The sequence below is a fragment of the Cupressus sempervirens genome, chromosome 11 (assembly GCF_028749045.1).
Source record: "Cupressus sempervirens isolate cs-2001-9-10 chromosome 11, ASM2874904v1, whole genome shotgun sequence".
Classification (NCBI taxonomy): domain Eukaryota; kingdom Viridiplantae; phylum Streptophyta; class Pinopsida; order Cupressales; family Cupressaceae; genus Cupressus; species Cupressus sempervirens.
The window spans coordinates 672,226,616-672,247,996 of NC_143128.1; the positions used below are offsets into that span (position 1 = coordinate 672,226,616).

The following is a 21,381-nucleotide window of genomic DNA, read 5'->3' on the forward strand; positions in this document are numbered from 1 at the left end:
TCCTACTGAGTGGTTAGAATGAATCAGATGAAAAGAAGGAGTTTCTTTCACACCAGGTCCAAATGTGATGATAACTATTATGATGTGATCATTGACAGTGGAAGCATTGACAATGTGGTGTGAGAAAATATGGTCACAAAGTTGAAGTTGAAGAGGCGGAAACACTTGCATCTATACCATATTTCTTGGGTGTAAGATGACCATAAGGTCATGGTCAATGAGAAGTTCTCAGTAAAGTTTAAGATTGGAAGCTACCAGGATGAGGTACTTTGTGATATCATACCTTGGAAATATGTCATATTTTTTTGGGTAGGCCGTAGAAGTTTGATAGGCATGTTTTACATGATGGGTGAGAAAATACCTACACTCTAACCAAGGATGGAGTGAAACATAAGTTGAAACCATTGAATGAGAAAGAAGTAAAGGTAAGTAGTGCTATCAAAATATGTTTTATTGGTGGAAAAGAGTTTCTCAAAGGTGTGAAATGTGAGCATATGTGTGTTACGATAATTCCAAAAGGCAGTAAAGAAGAGAGGAGGTACCTAAAAAAGTTGTAGATATGTTGGGGGAGTTTTCTGGTAGTGTAATAGATAATGTACATAATGGATTGCTCCCAATGAAAAAAATTAGTCATCAGATGGATTTGGTTCCTAGAACCCATTTTCCAAATAAGGCATCACATAGAATGACACCAGGAGAAAGTCAATAGTTGAATAGAAAAGTTCATGAGTTGTTGCAGAAGGGGTTGATTCGAGAGAGTATGAGTCCATGTGCTATACCAACCATATTAGCACCAAAGAAGAATCAAGAAGGATGTGCACAGATTCTCACATGATCAACAAGATCATAATCGAGTACATATTTCCATTACCAAGGATGTATGATATTATGGACTATTTGAGTAGAGCTGAGTATTTCACAAAGATATATCTAAAGAGTGGGTATTGTAAAATTCGTACGAAAGAAGGTGATGAGTGGAAGAATACTTTCAAGAAAAGGTAAGGACTATACAAGTAGCTAGTCATGCCTTTTGGGGTAACCAATGCACTGAGCACTTTCATACAGCTCATGAATAAGGTACTAAAGGAGTTTCTAGGTAAGTTTGTCATTGTTTACCTAGATGATATTCTTTCTTTTAGTAAGATATTGGAGGAGCATTTGAATCATATTCGCAAGGTGTTTGATAAGTTGAGGGAAGAAAACTTGTTGATAAACCTGAAGAAGTGCAATTTTCTAAAGAGGGAGTTGGTGTACTTGAGATTTTTAGTCTTAGTAGAAGGTTTGAAAATAGACTTACAGAAAGTGAAGACTATCCTTGAATGGCCTATTCCAAAGAGTACGACAGAGGTAAGATCTTTTCATGGACTATCTAGTTTTTACAAAATTGTCATAAGAAGTTTTAGCAATATTTATGGACCCCCAACTAAAACAATGATAGGGGACAAGAAAGAACTTAAGTGGACTATAAGAGTAGATAAGAGTTTAAATCTATTCAAATAGAAAGTTACTGAGCAACCTGTTCTAGCACTTCCTTATTTTAACAAGGTGTTTCAAGTAGACTATGATACTAATGGTACTACAATAGGATCTGTTTTGAGCCAAAAAGGTAGACCTATTGCTTATTTTAGTGAGAAGTTGAATGATGCAAAAAGAAAATATTATGTTTATGATCAAGAATTTTATGGTATAGTTCAAGCATTGAAGAAGTGGAGGCACTATCTTCTTCCTAAGGAGTTTATTTTGTATACTGATCATCAAGCTTTACAATATTTGAATAGTCAAGGTAAATTGAACAAAGGCATTTGAAGTGGGTTGAGTTTTTGCAAAGTTATACATTTATTTTAAAACGCACGAGTGAGAATTATGATAGAGTTGTAGATGCTCTTAGTAGAAGACAACTTTTGTTGACAGAAATACAAATAGAGGTGGTTGGGATCAAGGAACTCAGTACTTTGTATCTAGATAATGTTGATTTTAGTGAGGCATGGAAGGCTTGTACAGAACCTATTACAGTTGATATGACAAAGTAGTTGAATTTCATGATCCAAGATAGTATTTTGTTCAAAGGAAGTCAATTGTGCATTCCCAGAAGTTCAATGAGAGAAAATCTTATCAAGGAGAAGCATATTGGAGGATTGACTTGACATTTTGGTAGAGATAAGACCATTTCTTTGGTTGTTGAGAATTATTATTGGCCATAGTTGTAGTTGTAGAGACCTAAATCTGATTACATCACTCAAGTAATCCTATTTAATCATCTCCTAAGGCATCATTAGTTAAGTATTTAATATTTAATTAATCTATTGTCATCCCCTAGTTAATTAATTCAATTAATCAATTATAGCCCAATTGATAAAATCAAATGACAAATCCAAAGTCTAATTATGAATTAAATCCCTATTCTCATATTAAATTAAATAAATGCATAAAACTATTTAATTTAATCTCAAAAATCCACCTTGATCTAATAGATAATTTCAAATCAATTCCCAACCCCTAACTATACCTAAATCCCTACCATTACATAAATCCAACCCATTGACCCATGCTAACCCCGCTTAACCAACTAATTAGCCTACCTCATAAATGCTAGCCCACTTGCATCCCTCTAACATGCCACTTTCACCCTAATGCTCTCCTAAGCTAAGCCTAATCCCTTCCTTATGCATGTGTGCAACTTTAACTAAGGGTTGAGAAAGTCTTAAACCAAACCAAAGTCAAAGTTCTATCCTTAAAGTCTTGCATTCTTATCCAAGAGCCTTAAAGGCTCTTACATGACTTAAAGGCTCTTTAAAGACTTTTTACACCTTTTTCAACACTTGTCCTCCCTTTTCCTCCCTCATAACTCCCTCTAGACACCTAGCTTGACCATCTTCCCTACTCAATTCTCTTATGACACTTGTCACAAGGCTAGAGGTTTGAAGAAGCACAATCCATGTGCTCTCTCGTCCTTGCATCCTAGCCTTCCTTAACCAATTCCCCTTCCTTGCATCCTGACCCTCCATCTCACTACCCCTTGCACTATAAATGAAACCCTCTCCCTTCACAAATATCATCCACTTCTATGCTAATGTTATAATGTTATTTTGAGAGCTTAAGGACTATCAAAATACCATCATAATGGAAGAATCCATCCAAAAATCCATTTTGAATCACATCCTCCACTGAAGATTGAGCAACGTCATTGAGCAAACATCCCATCTTTCAGACACATATATGCATCAAAGGGAAGATTGCTTAGTTTAAGAGGTTTGCATGTTCTTAGGCTACTTTGGTACTTTAATTCTCTTTTGTCCAATCATATCTGTGAGTTAAATCTATTGTTTTGAATGTTTTGGTTGTCCATTGTATTCATTTAAGCACTAGTTTTACAGCTCTACAGTAGCAAGATGTGAAGAAGTTTGTACAAAGTTGTAGATTATGTCCAATGGTGAAAGGAGTGAATCAAAATACAAGGTTGTACTATTAATTACCTATACCAGAGAATTTTTGGGAGTATGTCAACATGGATTACTTTCTTGGATTACCAAGGATGTAGCATGGGCATGATTCTATTTTTGTGGCGGTTGACATGTTTTCAAAGATGACAAATTTCATTCCTTGCAAGAAGACTAGTGATGTTGTTCATGTAGCAAAATTATTTTTTAGAGAAGTGGTTAGACTACATGGTCTACCAAAGAGTATAGATTCAGACTGAGACACTAAATTTATCAGATATTTTTGGTGTACATTGTGGAAGAAATAGAAGATAAATTTAAAGTTCAATTTGTTGCATCATCCAAATAATGATGGATAGAAAAAAGTTGTGAATCAGAGCTTTGAAAATTCACTGATGTTTGGTTGGAGACAAGCCAAAACGATGGGATATGATTTTACCATAGGTGGAATTTGCATTTAATAATTTTGTCAATAGGAGTACTAGTAAATCATCATTCCAGATTGTATATGGGAGTAGTCCCAAAAACGCTTCTAAATTGTGATAGTTGGAGAAAGGAGAGATGAGTAGTGTTGAAATAGAAGATTTTGTTAAACATTTGCAGAACATCCATGCAGAGGTGAGGAAGCATATTATAAAGATGAATACATAGTATAAAGCTAAGAAATATGTGAAAAGGAGGGATAAAGAATTTTAGATTGGAGATGAAGTCATGTTTCATTTTAGAAATGAGGGTTTTCTAGTCTAAATATAATAAGCTGAAGATGAAGAAGTTTAGAAAGATAGTGAAAAGGCATGATTCTAGAAATGCTTATGAAGTGAAGTTGCCTTCTGAATTGAATATTTCACCGATATTTAATATTTTAGATTTGATAGAGTATTATGAAGAATGTGATGGAGATGAAGTTACAAAAGTGCAGTGGAGTATTCCAGCAGCTACTTTGGCTACAAAGGAGATTGAGGAGATACTAGACAGTTGTGTTGGCAAAAGTACAAGGAAGAGAACTTATGAGGAATGCCTGATCAAATGGAAAGGGAGACTAGTAGAGGATTCATCATAGCTAGCAAGTGAGGAGGTTAACAATCTTGGTTTTCCTCTGCACACTTGAAACATGATGGAGTAACTTCTCAAATTACCTTGGGTGTCTAATGCATGAGCATCTTGGGTGTGAGGAAAGTCTTTTATATTTTCATAAGGACTAGTAAGCAGGGGGGTTATTATTTCTAGGAGATTACTACTTTTAGTAAGTTTGTCATAAGAGCTTAGAATGTTTTGATTTTCTACATGAAGGTTTCTTAGAATTATAAGGCTACCATAAAAATTTCATTGCTCCAGCTTAAGTATCGAAGAAGTTATTGTCGATTTTTGGAGTAAAATTTTTGTAGAAAAATCTTTGAACTCAGTTTGGAATGTCATAGAGGCCTCAAATGAGGTTTGAAAACTCAATGAAAGGATACTCACATTGTTCCAAACCTGTAGATCATGCGCTGATATTTTTGAAAAGTGGTTATAATAGCCAATTGAAACAAAGATTTGAGAGTTATGGCCTTCCAAAGTTGGGCTACCTAAAATTTCTAAAATAAATGTCAAAGATGTATTTGGCTAACTCTATATGTACTGTTAGGGTCTGTCGGCCCTAGGTATTAAGTTTAAATGTCTAGAACTTTCTCGGGCGACATAAAATTGCCTAGTTAAGAAAGACTTGAACATTGTCTAGAACAACTTTGGGTGATAGTTCTCAGCATTTTTTTGTAGATTACAATAATGAAGGTACCCATGTGGGTTAGCATATTGTAATTGTGAATTTTATAACTCTGCATTTGCAGTGATAACAAGAAGCCCCTATTTTATTCTCACATTTCCTATTGTTTCTTTATTTTTGTTATTGGTTTATGTTTTTAAGGGGAGCACCTTTCATCATTTTTCTTTTGGAAGCCTTTGGAGAGGATTCATTTGTGATCAATGCTTGATTCTTTGAAGGCTTCAATTTACCAATGCATGCTAACTTTTCTTGTGCTCGTGTGAGATTGGTTGTAAATTCATCAAGAGAAGAAATTTTGTATAAACTGCTAAGTGCATTCATAGTAGCATAGAATTTGGAAAATAGTCAAGTGATAACTCCTTCAACTTACTGATACAAATAAGAAAACTGAAATCTAAGTATTCACCAAGTACAAATATTGCAAGTGAAATGTCTACTCCAAATCAAAGAAAATTGATTTCAAATCTAGAAACTAGATGAAAAATCACACACTTCCCTAGAAATTGCACTTGACAATGATACAATATGTGCCCAAACAAAGCCTTGAAATATGCAAATAATACAATTTGTAGTTTTCAAAAAAAACTCAGAAATAGAAATCCAAAATCACCTATAGCATTGTGTAGATTATGAAATTCTACTCCAAGACAAAATAAATGCTCCAAAAAAGGATTATATATGAGTGATATACCATTTTTTGATAATTGTCTCTCAAATTATATTTTTTGAATCGCCACCATTGCACCTTCGAAAATTAAATGGCTTTAGATTAGGCATCAGATATTTGATTTGGATGAAACAAACTTCAATTTAGGAGTTTTTGGACTGCCTCTATATGAAAACTCCTTCTAATTTGCACTAACTAGCTTCAATTTTTCCTTGTGATAAAAGGCCACAAAATACAAATCCCCAAATCTCCTCCAAACTATGATGATGATGTCTGAATTGCCTAATTCTACACCAACAATGAGTCAAGCCAAGATTGCACTTCTTGAGAAGAATTTTCATGTTAGAGTTTTAGGTGACTCTACAACACCCTTAGCATCAAATGAAAGACCAAAATAGCTTCCAGAAGAGATTGTTAAGTTAATTGCATCAAGATGTAAGCATGATATTATTGGTAATGGATATTATTTACATCTAATTTATTTATTAAAATGTGCATAATAAGCCTCGTTATATAGGAAAGATGGTAAGAGACAATGATAAGGAGAAGAGAACATATTACTTGCACAAGGTGGAATCACATGTCCATCAAAGGTGAATTATCCTCCATTATGTAATGAAGTATGTGTGATGATAAGGATGATAATGTGATATGTGCATTAAAGGTGAGTTGAGATAACAACTATGACCACCTAGAGTGGAATTCTCCTACACCATGTGCTTAATTAAGGCACAAACTCCTAGGTGCCTTTATGACAAACTATTATGCAATGCAATATCCTAAATAAGCTTAAGTAAGTGTAATTAGTGACTATTTAATTACACCAACAAAGTTAGTGAAAACATGAAGAATCTCAGTAGTCAACCTTTGAGATCTATGTTACATATCACTTATATTCTTCTTTGAGATAGTGTTTGACATGGTGATTTGGTGCTTGGATCTTGGAATAGGGTATTATGTCTTGCATTGGTTTGTGCCTTCAAATATAACTTTGGATTGTTGTTTCAAGTAGGTTGATGAATACATTTTTATAAATTCCTTTTTGTATTCTTAAGGGTTAAATTTGAATAATAGATCTATGTAGCAGTAGCTATTCTTATCACAGTCCCTTCCTTTTGATTACCAACTAAATTTGATTGATTAATGAAAGACTAATAATACTATAATTTGAGTTTAACCAAAGTTGTGTAGCTTATAGAAATTATTAATAATCATAAATTTTAAATCAAATTTAAACAGATTTAACCCTTGAAAAAATACCTGAAAATATGTAAGAATAAAATAGGTAAGAATTTCACACATAAACAGTACAAACACAGCTCATAATTTTAATTGTTGAATCCATTTTCTATAAACTTCCCATATAATTATATTAGCTTCAATGTTCATTAATATTTTATCTAATAAAAAAACCCAGATCATTTATATGGTGTTTATATGTACATATACATGAACAATCGCTTTGTATTAGTGGGGTTTTTCTCAGACATTGTACCGATCAATTTATCTTTAACCTATTTAATGTTGTATTGAGTGCATTTCATATTTAATACAACTTGCAACTAATTATTTGTCTCGAATAACAATCTAAAACTAAGATACAAGGAAGATTTACTCAATGAACTACTCTGTGCTTATTTCAGAATGATAATCTGTTCACTCTATTCCTACGGAGCTTACAGGGAAAAAAATTCAGACAGTATGGGAGCTGGCAGTGGGCTCGACAAGTCAATTTGTTAAACTCGGAGACCGTGCAGAATAGAAATGGGTGTTGGGTGTCCGATTTCTGACGACCTAATTTTTAGATCCCAATGACAAGAAAGTCTTGGAAGCTACCGACAGGTGCCATGCTTTGCCGCTCATTTCCTCCCATAAACACCTCTCTCCAGGTAGTACCCATATTCAATTGTCAAATCATATATTTGAAGTAGGGTTTTCCTGTTGAATATTACAGATGAGATCAAATCAGCATTCCTCAATTATTCACCAATGCACTAAATTTGCGATGTCTTCTCTCTAACCACATGCCTTTCTTTCAAAATTTGCTTGTGCTCCATCTTAGAGAAGAAAATGAATGATTTTCCTCCAATGTTTTCCAGATTTCATTCCAGTAATGATGTGCAGATCGGAGACCAAAAGTTTTCACTCCCTCATTTCTGTCTTAGTGATGGAAAAATTGGGTTCGATTCAACGCAGCAGACTGCTTCCGCCAAATTTTGTGATGATGAAAAGAAACGGAAAAGAAGATCAGAAGGCGTTGATAAGAAATTGCTTCACAAAGTGATAGAAAAAGAGAGGAGGAAACAAATGAAATCTCGCTATACTGATCTCAGATCTTTGATACCGGAGGACAATTTTAGGGTATGTAATACTAACCCATCTGTCTCATTTTTTTTTGATAAGAAATTGCTTCACAAAGTGATAGAAAAAGAGAGGAGGAAACAAATGAAATCTCGCTATACTGATCTCAGATCTTTGATACCGGAGGACAATTTTAGGGTATGTAATACTAACCCATCTGTCTCATTTTAGGGTATGTAATACTAACCCATCTGTCTCAGATGATATATCCTCCAACCTATCCACTAAAAGATGCAGTCAATGTGCGAAGTTTAGGTATAAGTTTGAAAAACAACTAATGCCAACGAGGCTGGAATATTTTTAGTAATTCTTCCAACTTGCATAGTTTGTTTGGCTTTATTTTTTATTTTTTTAAATATTTGATAATATCAAGTTTGTATGATAAGTTCTATTTGTGTCTTTAGATGAATCTATGAAGCAATTGTGATCTATTTCTTACATGCCAATTTGATTATTAAATGTTTGATCAGGATGTGATCTCTAAAATCCATTATCTGTGTTAGAAGTTTAGATTTCATTCACTCCATAATATCTCATACATTCTTTTCAAAAAAAAAAGTTCAATCGATGCCTTAAGGTCATTACAAAATAACAAATACTCTATGTAAGTCTCCATACACAATTTCACCCATTACCTAAGCTGTTAGAAATGCAACTCAATTTAAAAGATAATGCAAAATTATGTCGTGGACTCCTGAAGTAATAGTTGGCTTGATAAACCCATGACCTTAGAAAATACAGGTGTTTGAACAGTAATTTCTTTAAAGGAATTCTACTTACAACACTGCTTAATATCTCCAGTAAGTGCTTGAAATCCAGTTTTGAAACAATATGGTTTTTTATTGTGATGAAATTGACTTCCGGTGCCCATTAAAGGAGAGTTAAAAACAGATAAATATATGATTGGAGGGTCCTGGATTTTTGTGCAGGGCAAGACTTCTATAACTGATCAGTTATCTGTGGCCACTGACTATATCCAACATCTAGAAAACAAGCTGGAGGAGCTTACAAAGAAGAAAGAAAATGTGAAGCTTACTGAAACAAAACACTGTTACAAAGAGAAGAAAGATAGATCATTATGGGAGAGCAATGTATTTCCTCAGGTGAATGTCAGTCATGTGGGTTCCCTTGTACTTGTCACAACAACTTGTTTGAGAGGGCAGATGGCTCTCTCTAGTCTTCTCCTTGTACTTGAACAGGAAGGGCTTCATATAATTTCTGCTTCTTCTTTCACACCTGATGACAAAGTTTTCCACAGTCTTCATTGCAAGGTAGTGTTTTCACAAGGACCCATATTTTGAAGCATTTGGGCTTCAATTCGCAAGTCAAATAAAGCTGGCAATAAATTGTGAATATTTATTTGTTAATTTGTGTTGCAGCTTTCTGATCAGCAGAAGTTCAGCAGCGCCGCCAATCTTGAGCAGAGACTTGGGCAGCTGATGGAGAGGATAAACATGGAAGATGCATAGAAAGATTGTAGCAATCTACAATTCAATGGCTGGTATTGCAATATATAGTAGTTGTGTTGTAAGTGTTATTAGGTTAAAGGAAATCCAAACATCTAAATAACCTAGACTGTGTGGAAGTTTAAAAATTAAAAAGAAAACTTTAATAGAGTGATACACATTCAGGTAGCTGCACTTCAGTAAAACACTAGAATGATTTTACTGTTTTGTGCAATTCATGCTTTTAAAACATGGCATATTTCTTATTATGACACTGATTGCATCCACTTTTCCTTTTTGAACTTTGAGATTCCCTATCTGGTTCCATCTGCATATTGTGTACATGAATTTAAAGAGTACAAGATAATTGAAACTTTTATTCATAAATGCTGACCGATAACCAACTCATCACCCAGCTCATTATGAACGGGATCAGAAACTCTAGCACTTTCGATAGTTTCATGTTTTGAGAATTAGAATGAGTGGATAGCAGTGGACAGCTATCCATTGCTTAAAGCTACTTAAGCTGAATAACACGTTAATAGCTTTTGGATTTAATCGTTACATAATGTTTTCATCAATGACTAAGATAAGCTGATTGGGTGAGAAATTTCAAATTTTATACACATTCAATACTTTTACAATATCATGATTCAGTAAACTATAATCACAGTATTTGTGAAGATAGAGTGATGAACCGGTTAAAGTGTTTGTATATGATGGACATTCTTAAAAATCAAACCATTCAATAATAAAAATGTTAAAGTTTTTGACAGTTACATATTTTTATCAGTCTTTTTATTCATGAATAAGATGGAAAATTAATATTGACAGCTTTAGTACTTGAATATAGGAGTACATTTATATGAATTAAAGAAGGTGATTGAGTGTGGCGCTACCATCAAAATTGAATTAGTTGTATGAATGGGTATTGATTTACAGATTCCACCTCTTTTTAAACTTTCAGGACATTTATACTCTCTCTTTTAGATTTTACAATGTTAAAATAAATGTCTTGGAAACCACAAGAGCTTTTTAGTGCTCGGGTCTACTTGCTGATCGGAATGGGCATTATATACCTGCCAGTAGACATCAAAGATATCTGTGTCTGGATTAGAGATTCAATAATGGTGGGACCTCATCTATAATTGGGTTCAGGAAGAAACCGGTACGGCAGACTATGCTTCTTTATCTCTTATCTTCAATTTGGTCCAATATCAATAATCTTTTGGTTTTCCTCTTAACCTGTCATGTATATTTCCCAGATGAACTAATTCTATGTTTAGATATTAGTTTCTTTAAAAAAATTAATACAGAGAAGATGAAGTAATTTATTTAGCGTGAATGATAGAGAATTGAAGATGATTTGTTTTCACTTTGAATTTTGATTATCAGATGGTGCAAATTAATTCAATATCACTGAATTGACATGGGAACCGACTATTTTATGAAGTAATTCTGTTTTTAATAGTTAAAGTCGGTTGCAGAATCATTACAAAGCAGTTAACTGGAGGATGAAAGGGGTCTTACAAAGACTAACAAAATCCATAATAAAGACCAGTAAAAAAACCAGTGTCAGACAAAGAAAAAACTAGACCATTCCAGTTAAAGGGGATTAAAACTATCCCCAGAAAGAGAAAGGCATGGAGATAGTTTACGAAGCATGAGCCTTTATTCCGTTTGCTGAAGAAATGAAAACTTATTTGTATTTTTATATGGAGTAATTGTGTTATGGAAGATCATTATTTTTAATTAGGGAAATCAATTATAGTTATAATAGATGACTTCAATGGTTTGTTTTTTATTCTTTATGTAACTTCTAATTTGGATCACATTCTAGGATCTATGGGGAAAAATGGAAAAGCAGATTAAACAAATAGATTGCAAATATAACTAAAAAAAGGTGTAGAAAGAAAACAAAAAAATAAACAATAAAAGTAAGCTATCTTCATGGAAAATTCTTAGGTTGTTGAAGCAAAATGTAATGTTTTTTTAATAGTAAGAATGTTTCAAAATCATTATGCTTAATGTAAATACAATATTTTTTAACCATAGAGCTAATGAGTTAACCCATTTTCCAACATATGACGTCCCACATGGGAAAATGATCTTCAAATAACTTAAGTCATGATTGGATAAAATCTTTAGCAGAGGGAGACAAGTTTGTACAATTGAAGTTTATAAGAGTATAATAGATATCAAATCTCTTTAATAATTTGTTTAACATATTAGATTGAAAATGTATTTATATTTGTGGAGAATCCAATCAAGAACCAATAGAACCAAAAAGTTTAATCCTTAAACGATTTACAGTAAAAAATCTATAAATGCATCTAGTCACCAAACTCTCTTTTTGGAACTTGAGTTTGATGTTCATGTCTAGAATGTTATTCTATTTTATTTTTTTAGTAATATTTCTATTATATTCATATTTTCTTCCTTCTCTTTATTTATAGTGTTATAATATTTGGCATATGTACCCATTCTCTTACATTTATTATACTTATTTTCCTATTACATAGTTTTATCCATGTTTTCTCTTTCTTATTGAAACATTTTTCTTTTATATTTCAATTCTTCATTCAAATTTCATTTCTATTTAATTACATGGTTTAAACCCCAATCACATAATTTATTTTCTCTATATCACTCTTTAGATTCATGTTTACACACACACACACACACACACATGTATACATATGTACACATATCTATACATATATATACATATAGATATATACATATACACATATATACATACATACATATGTATACATACATATGTATATATACACACACACACACACACACACACACATATACATATATATGTATATGTATATGTATATCTATATGTATATGTATATGTATATATATATCTATATATATATATATATATATATATATATATATATATATATACTAACTAGGTAAATATAATAATTCCAAAATCTTATTTAGACAGGTAGAGGGAGAATCACGGAAAGATCTTTATTACTGTTAACAATGTCAATATTATAATTATTTTGATTCTTTGTGTGGACTATATACTCATATTATTTTTCCTCAAAGTTTCGTATTTTCCTTTATACTTCAAGTTTGTTTGTAGTTCTCTATATTTTATCTCCAATAGGTGATTGTGGAAGGTGGGATTAATTCCTTAGCATATGACCAAGTTTACTTGTATCATATTTCTCATCTTGTTACTATAGTGATCTTGTCCCTCGATAGGTTGTTGAACTTAACCTCTTCAATCTCTATAGATATTTAAAGCTCTCATTTGATTGTGGCTTGGTAAACATGTTTGCAACTTGCCCTTTTTTAGAATGTATTCAAGTCCAACCTCTTTCTCTTATATTTTATCTCACAAAATGATATTTTATTACTATATGTTTGCTCTTTTAATGCATCACTAGACTCTTTTATATATTTAATAAACTTGTGTTATTAAAATGTATAATAATTGGTTTCGTTACCTTCTCATGTATACCTTTGAGTATTTTCTTAATGTACAGTACTTGTTGACATTTGATAGTGGGTTGGTAAATATGTTTGAAACTTGTGCTTTTTGTAGATTGTACTCAAGTCTGACGTCTTTCTCTTATATTTTATCTCTCACAAAATGATAGTTTATTACTATATGTTTGGTCTTTGAATGGATCATTAGACACTTTTAAATATTTATAACACTTGAGTTATTACAATGTATTATGTATGCTTTATTAACTTCTCATGTATACCTTCAAGTATTTTCTTAATCTAGAGAACTTGTTTACAATTGATAGTAGCAAGAACATTTTATACCTCTATATCAAATTGTGAAATACAATTCTACATCTTCCTTCTCCATGAAGTTAGTCTTTCTCTAAGAAGCAAAGCTCCTCCTTTGCTACTTTTTTCGTGATCAACATTACCATCCAAATTAACATCTAGATCCACATTAAAACAAAAATTTTCTTATTTTGTGTACCCTAAACCATAGTCTTGTATTCCTATAAGATATACGAATATCCTCTTTACTTCTATCATATGAGACTCCTTAGGATTTGATTACAATCTTGAAACTATGCAAACTAAGTTTTTTATATCCACTCCACTATGAACATCATATTGCAACTTATCTATCATTGATTTATATAATATTTCATTTACCTCTTTTGGATCATCTTCTATGGAATATTTGCATCCTATGACCATATGTGTTCCAACTAGTTTTGAGTCTTCCATACCAAATGTTTTTAGTGTCTCCTTGATGTATGTTGATTGACTAATTGAGGTACCTTTCTTCATCTATTGTACTTGAAGTCCTATAAAGAAATTGATGTCTCCTATCATAAAAATCTAAAATTCTTTTATCATTTCATGGGAAAATGGTCTACTCATTTCTCTATTTCCATTAAAGATCATGTCATCACCAAATATTTGATATATAAGTATCATCTCCTCATTTTTAGCTTTTAGATACAAATTACTATTCTCACTATTTCTTGTGAATCCTATTTGAATTTGATAGGCATTAAGTCTTTTATATCATTCCCTTAATATATGTTTCAATACATACAATACCTTATGAGATTTGTAAACCATGTTCTTATCTTTTTTTGAAATAAATCCCTCGTGTTTTTCAATGTTTACCTTTAAAGTATTTCATTCAAAAAAGCCTATTTCACATCCATTTGATAGACTTTCAATGATATATATGCTACATAAGCCAATATTTTTATGACTACGTACAATATTTAGATAGATGTAAAATTCTTATCATTATAAAGACCTTCCAATTGAGCATATCTTTTGTAAAATAATATTTCGTTATTTCTTATTGCCTCTCCTTTGTCATTCATCTTATTCCTAAATATCTATTTAGTGTTTGAATATTAGGAAAGGTAGGATGTTAGTGGGTGGGGGTGGGAGGGGGGGCATGTGTGGAAGGTGTGGGGGGTGGGGGGGGTGCTGAAGTGCTAAAAAAATTTCAACTTAAAACCAAATTAGTATTCTCCTTACTTCCTCTGTCACTTGCCAATCACTACATATTTATGAAAAATAAAGTAGTTAAACTAATGAAATATTCATCAACCTTAAACTCATAAACATAACACATAACACATAACACATTGATTTGGTCATGCAGAAACCCTTGGTTAGAAGGATAGCTATGGTGGGGATGGTATCCACAAATCCATCATAGCTTATTCCTAAAAATACATTTAGTCTTGGAATATTATGAAAGGTAGGATCCTGAGAAGGGGGTAGGGGTGTGAATCAATTTCCTAAAAAACTTTCAACTTAAAAAAAAAATAGTATTCTTCTTCCTTCCTCTATCACTCAGTGATCACTAAACATTTACCACTTTACTTGTAAATGGAAGTAAAAAAAACTAATTAAAAATTTATCAACCACCAACTACTAAAAATAAAACATAACACATAAAACACTCATTTTGTCATTTAGAAATCCTTGGTCAAAGAAAAATATGATGTGTGGACAATACCCACAAGTGAATCACCACTATAGTAAGAGGGTTCCTTGTTAGGGCTACAATATCTTGTCACTTCTATTGACTTACTCTATTAGGAGTATACAATAAGATTTTCTAGGATCTATCCTTCTCAAGGATTTTACTACACTTTTCTAAGTGTGTACTTAGTTAAGAGAATTACATAAAACACTATTAGGTCCACCTTTTTCAAGGATTTGAAACCGCTACAATGATTAAAAAGTAGTAGCAAATGATCTTTGTAATAGAAACTTACTTTGCTTGATTTGATCCTTCTTCTACTAACTGATATATCACCTTCTGAGATTGATTTGTATTTCCTCATATTTCTTCTCCAATCTTTGATCTTTGACCTCTATAGTTTACTCTATCGTCTGATCTTCTTTCTCACTTATATACTTATTTCACCAATAACTGATTCGAGGGATAAAAATAAGTGAAAATTGAAATGTCCCCAATGCTCCAAGAATCAACATCATTACAAAGTGTTCACAATTTTGACTCCAATGCAGCTTGAATAGGTAAAATTGGAGTTTAGATGCCAAGGTTATAACCAATCAAAGTTTGGTCAAACCAGAAACAGAGGCCGTAAAAAGGTTTAAAAAATCATCTCAAAAGTGGTCAGCAATGGATTTCAAATAAAAGATCTCATCAAAAGCTTTCCAACGGCATTCATTTTGTTGAAAATGGAGATTAGATGTGAAAATTATGACAGTTTGAAGTTTAGGTAAAAATGTGGATTTTGATAATGTCAGCATGACATCATAAAATATTGAAGAGAGGGAAAAAATTCAAATTCAAATTCAGATAGCTATTTAATTCAAATTAAAGAAATTAGATAAGGGGAATTGAACTCCCAACCATTGCCCTCCTAAGAGTAAGGCCGACCAATGGACTATTTATGGCATATTTAATATTAGAGGAAGAATTGTTATGTATCCATAACATATTTGCCCAACCTTATTTAACTAAGGTTATTTTTTAAAAACAAACACATCATCATAGAATAAAATTCAAAACAAAAGAATGGTAAAAGAAAAAGGTCAAAGATACATATTTAAAATTAGGGGATTGTGTTGGTTATTCATTTTAGCTCATTTTTGGCTAAATTTGATGCATAAAATGGGGGTAGTACTTAGGCTTTGAAAAGGCATCCAAGTGATGAGAAGGAGACTATGATCTTGAAGGCTTGATGATTATTCCTACACATTGGAGAACAATGTTGCCATTGTATTTGAAGGGAAGATCTTGAACATTTGTAATTAATTTTGGAGCTAATCAGATCGGTCCCTCTATTGGAGCAAGACCTGGAGATGTAGTTTGACCTGCAGATGAAGTCCGTTATCAATTGTGTTTTGTCTTCTATCTCTCTTCTCTCTTTCTTTTTGCCATTACCTTATTATGCTTTGTTCATTTAAGCATTTAATTTATGTTAATTCACTAAATAATGCTTTGAATTAACTTTATGTAATTATGCAAAGCATTCCTTTGTAATAGTCCTATATCCTATTCAAATCAAATTTGTTATTAGAGCTCTTGTGTGACTAGTATTGCAGATTTGAATGCTAACAAGATCTAGGATTGAGAAAGGCAAAGGAAACCTCGAGGAATACAATCCTCAAATGATAAAATGAAGGACTAAACCATCATCACAAATGGTAGACAAAGGTGGTGGACAAGTTTTTCAAGATAAGAGTATCCAAAAGAGTCTTTAGAATTTGCAAATAATGGTAGAAGTTTTGGTATAGGAAAGAGAAGAAAAGATGTGAAGATGTGCAGCTTGGAAGGAGAAAGGAAAAAAGAAAGGAGATGATCGTGATCCTCCAAACACACCTCCCTCTTCTCCTCCTCCTCCCTCTCCTCCTTCTTCTCCCTATTCTCCTTCTTCTACCCACTTTGAGTCTTCTAACATTTCTAAGGGTAGACATAAGCCTCAAATCAAGTTGGATGTAAATTTTGACTTACCAAAGTATTGTGGGGCGTTAAATATCGAGAAATTAGAGGACTAGATTCAACAAGTAGAAGTCTACTATAGAGTTCAAAACCTTGTAGATGATGTTCATAGAATTTAGTTAGCCACTCTTCGGTTAGGTGGTGTAGCTCCAACTTGGTGAGAGAATAGGACTCGGGATGAAACTTCACAGCATGGTAAGTGCAATACCCCAAAATTGGTTCATTGCCATGATACCAATTCTGGTCTATTTCTGATAATTTCTAAGTCCTATTCTAATAGGTAATTCTCATTGTGCTATTCGCTACTTGACTTAAGTGTCAAATGCAAAAAACCCTAATCTACATTCATCATATTTCTTATTTAATTCCTATAGTACGTACTCATATTAGTCGCATTAAACCTACTTGATTTAATTATTAAGTATTTATACTTTAATTAAATTAAATTATATCCTAAGGCTAATGTACTATTGAATTAAATTTATTTAATTTAATAAATACGCCTATCTTGATTAATTAAATGTAATTATTTAATTAAATGGGAAAGGTATTTCTAATTAATTAAACGAAATTATTTAATTAAATGGAGTACTTACTTCTAATTAATTAAACAAAGTTATTTAATTAAATGGAAAGCCATTCCTAATTAATTAAATGAAGTTATTTAATAAATAAGAAAAGTGTCTCTAATTAATTAAAGATTATTTAATTAAATAGAAAAAGTAATTATGAGAGCATATCTCATTTTATTAAATTAAATATCTCAACAAAATCTCTCTTCAGTTCAAAAAGGGAAATTTCTAGTTCAGTATTGATAAAAAATGAGTTAAATCAGTTAACTCCTGTTTCTACTCAAATTAAATCTGTTAACTTCCTTTAATTTGGGAATCTCCCTTTATGACTAAACCTCATCTTCAATCCTGACCTTTGATTCGAATTGATCTCAACCGTTGAAGGATTTTAGGAAAGTCCACTTAAGAGACCCTCATCTATTCATTTTGGAGGATGAATTTGGAGAATTTGCATTGAATCGCTGCTAAAATTCATGCTTACATTTACTTAAATTTCTTGCATACATTCTCATTCTTAGTTTAATCATGCATATGCTTAATCTAGTTTGCTTTATTTTTTCTTAGATTACATTGCATCTTTCATTCTAGATTAATCTGCATACTCATTCTTAGCTTAATTTCATTATCAAATCCTTCGTTCATAGAGGGTCTGGTTGCTTAAACACCTCGAATCTGAGGATATCTGACAAGCAATTCCCTTTAGATAGAAGGCAATAGGTCGCTTTGCAGGCTGATTTTCAGATGAATAATCCAATGTTCATTCCGGGATGAATTCGCATACAATGACCGTGTTGAAGTGTGTGTGTTAGTAGAGGCCACATATTCACACATACATTTTTGGCACCCATCGTGGGGCAAAAAAATTAGTTTTTCTGGCCTCTTTCTGTATTTTTAAATTATTTTTTTGTTCTCTGTCCGTACTGTTCCATACAAATTCAGGAATCTTCACGCAAGATTCTCCATTTTTGTGCGAGGATCCAAAATCTTCACGCGAGGATCTAGAATCTTTGTACGAAGATTCTTTCTGCATCGCACGAGAAAGTTCTTTGGTGTGCGAAACTTCCCGCGAAACTTGTTTCTTCGTACGAGCCAAATATAATTTTGCGTGAGTTGAGTTTAATTTCGCACGGGCCGTAAAACTTCTTTTCGTGAGCTATAAGGAATTTCACGTGAAACTCTACTGATAGAGGAAAATTTTTGCATTCATTTTTGTGTTTTCTAGTTTTTTTGCTGACTATTCATGGGTTCTAGTGTTTCTGTGTTTTCTAATTTTTTTGGAACAACATAACAATGATTTGCGAGACAATTGGAAAAACACAATAAAGTCACTAAAAATAGGTAAAATATACTAAGCGTGTTGCGAGGATCATCAGGTAACCTTCCTCAGCTGACAACACTTCATTTGGATCTAAAACAAACATCTCTCGTGTTGAGCTTGTGTGTGTTTCCTTCCGTATTTTCATTTTACAACACATGCATAAATTGATACTAGGGTGTGATCTCTATTAGTATTCATTTAGCAGGCTTAGGAACTTGGTTAGATTTAGATAGCTATTTTGGGTTATTGGACTCACTAATCCGTTAGCCCCTTGTTCCACCCTGTGGTTGCAAGATCAACACCACGTTAAAGGGGAGGGGTCTATAGGACAGAAGCATTAAAGGCTCCACTAAGCAACCCTTTTGTGCTTTCTAGAACTCACTAGTTTCTGAGTTGTGGACTCACGTTGGCTTGTGTGAGGGGTTAAATGTTCCACATCTTTGGACTCACCTCACATTAGTTAAAGCGTTAAGTGTACCACCTTGTGCTCTTTGATTACTTTTGGATAGATTTTTTTTCAGAAATTAACATCTGTACACACATAGTAATTAAGCCCCCATGAACACTATTCGTGGATCTTGAGGGAGTGGGTTCCTAGTGAAACTCCTCTCTAAGATGGATTCCTTATAGGTGAGGAGGATAATTTGAGCATCTCGTAGATAGATGAATCTTCGACTTGTTCATTAAGGCATCCTTTCTCCGGAGACGTTGATAGATCACGGGGAGATGATATCATAGATCTTTAAGAGATAATCTTAGTTTAGCATGTTAGATTAATCTATCTATTTTGATTGGGCTAATGGTGTCAAAACCTTGAATCTAGAAGCTCAGTCCCCTTGTGGTATACTATTGTGAGTCAGTCACCTTTAGAGAGGGTTAACCATAGCAGACAATCCCTTTATAGATAAAATTGCATTGACGGAACCTCAAGCGGTAATAGCCATTTTTTCCATGGCAGTGACAACCGCTACATAAATGTCCTTATGGAAGAAATCTCCATGTGTGTGGTTCATTGTGGGTTGTCAAATCTCCCTAGCAGCTCTTGAAGATTAAGTTCTCGGACTGTGTCAAAACCTTGGTGTGCCAGGATTGGAGGTCACCCTTGTGAGTTATAAAAGTTGCAGAGTCAAACGATTACTAAAAACCTTAGAGAGGCCAACTTTTATTTTCTAGAGATGTATGCGTGATTGCAAAACTCTTTAAAAACATACACAAATAGCTCTCTTAGGGATTAGCACAAACTAAGTCACTTGATTGTTCATGTGCAAGGTTGCTTTTTCCCTTGCTCATTGTTTTCAGATGTCCTTGAAATCACTTGCTTGTTGTTCTACATGCCTGTTTATTTGCCTGGTTATTGGAACGATCAAAAATTTTGTCAAAATCAGCCACTGTTGTGAAACTGTTCTTTCCTTTCGTGCGAAATCATTTGGGTCTCGTGCGAAATCATCTGTCTCTCGCGCGAAGCCATTTTATCCTTGTGCAAAATTAAATTTTTGTTGTGCATCTTCATGCGAACCGGTGAACATTCTCGCACGAAATTAAAAACTGTTGCTGACCTTCGCGCAAGACAAAAACATCTTCACGCGGCTGGTAAAAATTCTTCGCGCGACACATAAAGGTTTTTCGCGCAAGACTTTATATCAGCATTACCAATTTGAGTTTGTTCTAGCTATCTGCAGCTTGCATGCTGTCTTTTTCTGCATCTGTTTATCGCTCTTTGTTAGCAAACAGCCCTGAAACAATGACACTTTGCTTAGCCGAAGACTTGAGTCTTATACCTTGACTAGTCTCGTCTCATAAGTAATTTTGGTCCTCGTCTTAATGCTTTTCATACTTTGTGTCGCAGTGGTCATATCTCTAGCTTTTTTAGCCTTTAAATCAGACCATTTGTGCCTTAGTCAACAAAATTCTTGCTATTATCTTGTCCTTTTTGAGACTCAGTCTTAGTGTAGTCCTTGTCCAAGTTCTAGCTTCTTGTCCTTGCCTATGACTATCACAACCAAAAGCAGTAACGTGTTTTATCCTAATAACATTAGACGTGCTCGTGGTAGGGTTCGTAATTGCAGTAGAGGTAGCTTACCTTTCGCTATGCAATCTGTATCCAGTTTGGCTAGTGATGTGTCTTCACGATCTTCCTCACTTGCAAGGTCATCTCAAGTTCAACGAACATTTTGCAATTTGCAACAAATTAGAAATCCTTTTTACCAAGAGGATACTAAGATAGGTAGAAGTCGTGCATTCCCAAACACAATGTATGATCCTTTCTCCACGGACCCTTTTGAAACACAACATACGAAAACTGAACAAGTTCCTATAATAACTAATTGTGAACCTGAATGGGGTAGTCATAGTCGATATCAAGAACAACC

At 33.2% G+C, this 21,381-nt stretch overlaps 2 protein-coding genes across 3 annotated transcripts in view; both read left to right on the forward strand.

Annotated features, from left to right (window-relative positions):
• LOC149531520 (uncharacterized) overlaps positions 1 to 7,755 on the forward strand; it is a 177,028-nt gene extending 169,273 nt beyond the window's left edge. Inside the window, exon 4 of the mRNA XM_089811011.1 lies at positions 7,510 to 7,755. Within this exon, the coding sequence (XP_089667137.1) occupies positions 7,510 to 7,606 (97 nt within the window). The 3' untranslated portion in view covers positions 7,607 to 7,755. The remainder of the gene's footprint in view (positions 1 to 7,509) is intronic.
• A 20-nt stretch (positions 7,756 to 7,775) lies between these two features.
• On the forward strand, positions 7,776 to 9,974 carry LOC149531521 (transcription factor bHLH36-like). 2 transcript variants are annotated; one of them, XM_089811010.1, is made up of 3 exons: positions 7,776 to 8,227; positions 9,157 to 9,498; positions 9,607 to 9,974. In XM_089811010.1, the coding sequence occupies exons 1-3, from the start codon at positions 7,937 to 7,939 to the stop codon at positions 9,694 to 9,696; spliced, it is 723 nt and encodes a 240-aa protein (XP_089667136.1). In that variant the 5' UTR covers positions 7,776 to 7,936; the 3' UTR covers positions 9,697 to 9,974. The 2 variants fall into 2 exon arrangements, with proteins under 2 accessions (XP_089667136.1, XP_089667135.1); XM_089811009.1 differs by having other exon boundaries at positions 7,803 to 8,365.
• Positions 9,975 to 21,381: the final 11,407 nt, after the last annotated feature.

Excerpts from the sequence above, each read along its gene's own strand:
- LOC149531521 (XM_089811009.1), top strand. The coding sequence starts at position 7,937 with ATGAATGATTTTCCTCCAATGTTTTCCAGATTTCATTCCAGTAATGAT. Across the intron at positions 8,366-9,156 it reads TACCGGAGGACAATTTTAGG|GGCAAGACTTCTATAACTGA; the intron begins GTATGTAATACT and ends ATTTTTGTGCAG. Across the intron at positions 9,499-9,606 it reads TCCACAGTCTTCATTGCAAG|CTTTCTGATCAGCAGAAGTT; the intron begins GTAGTGTTTTCA and ends TTTGTGTTGCAG.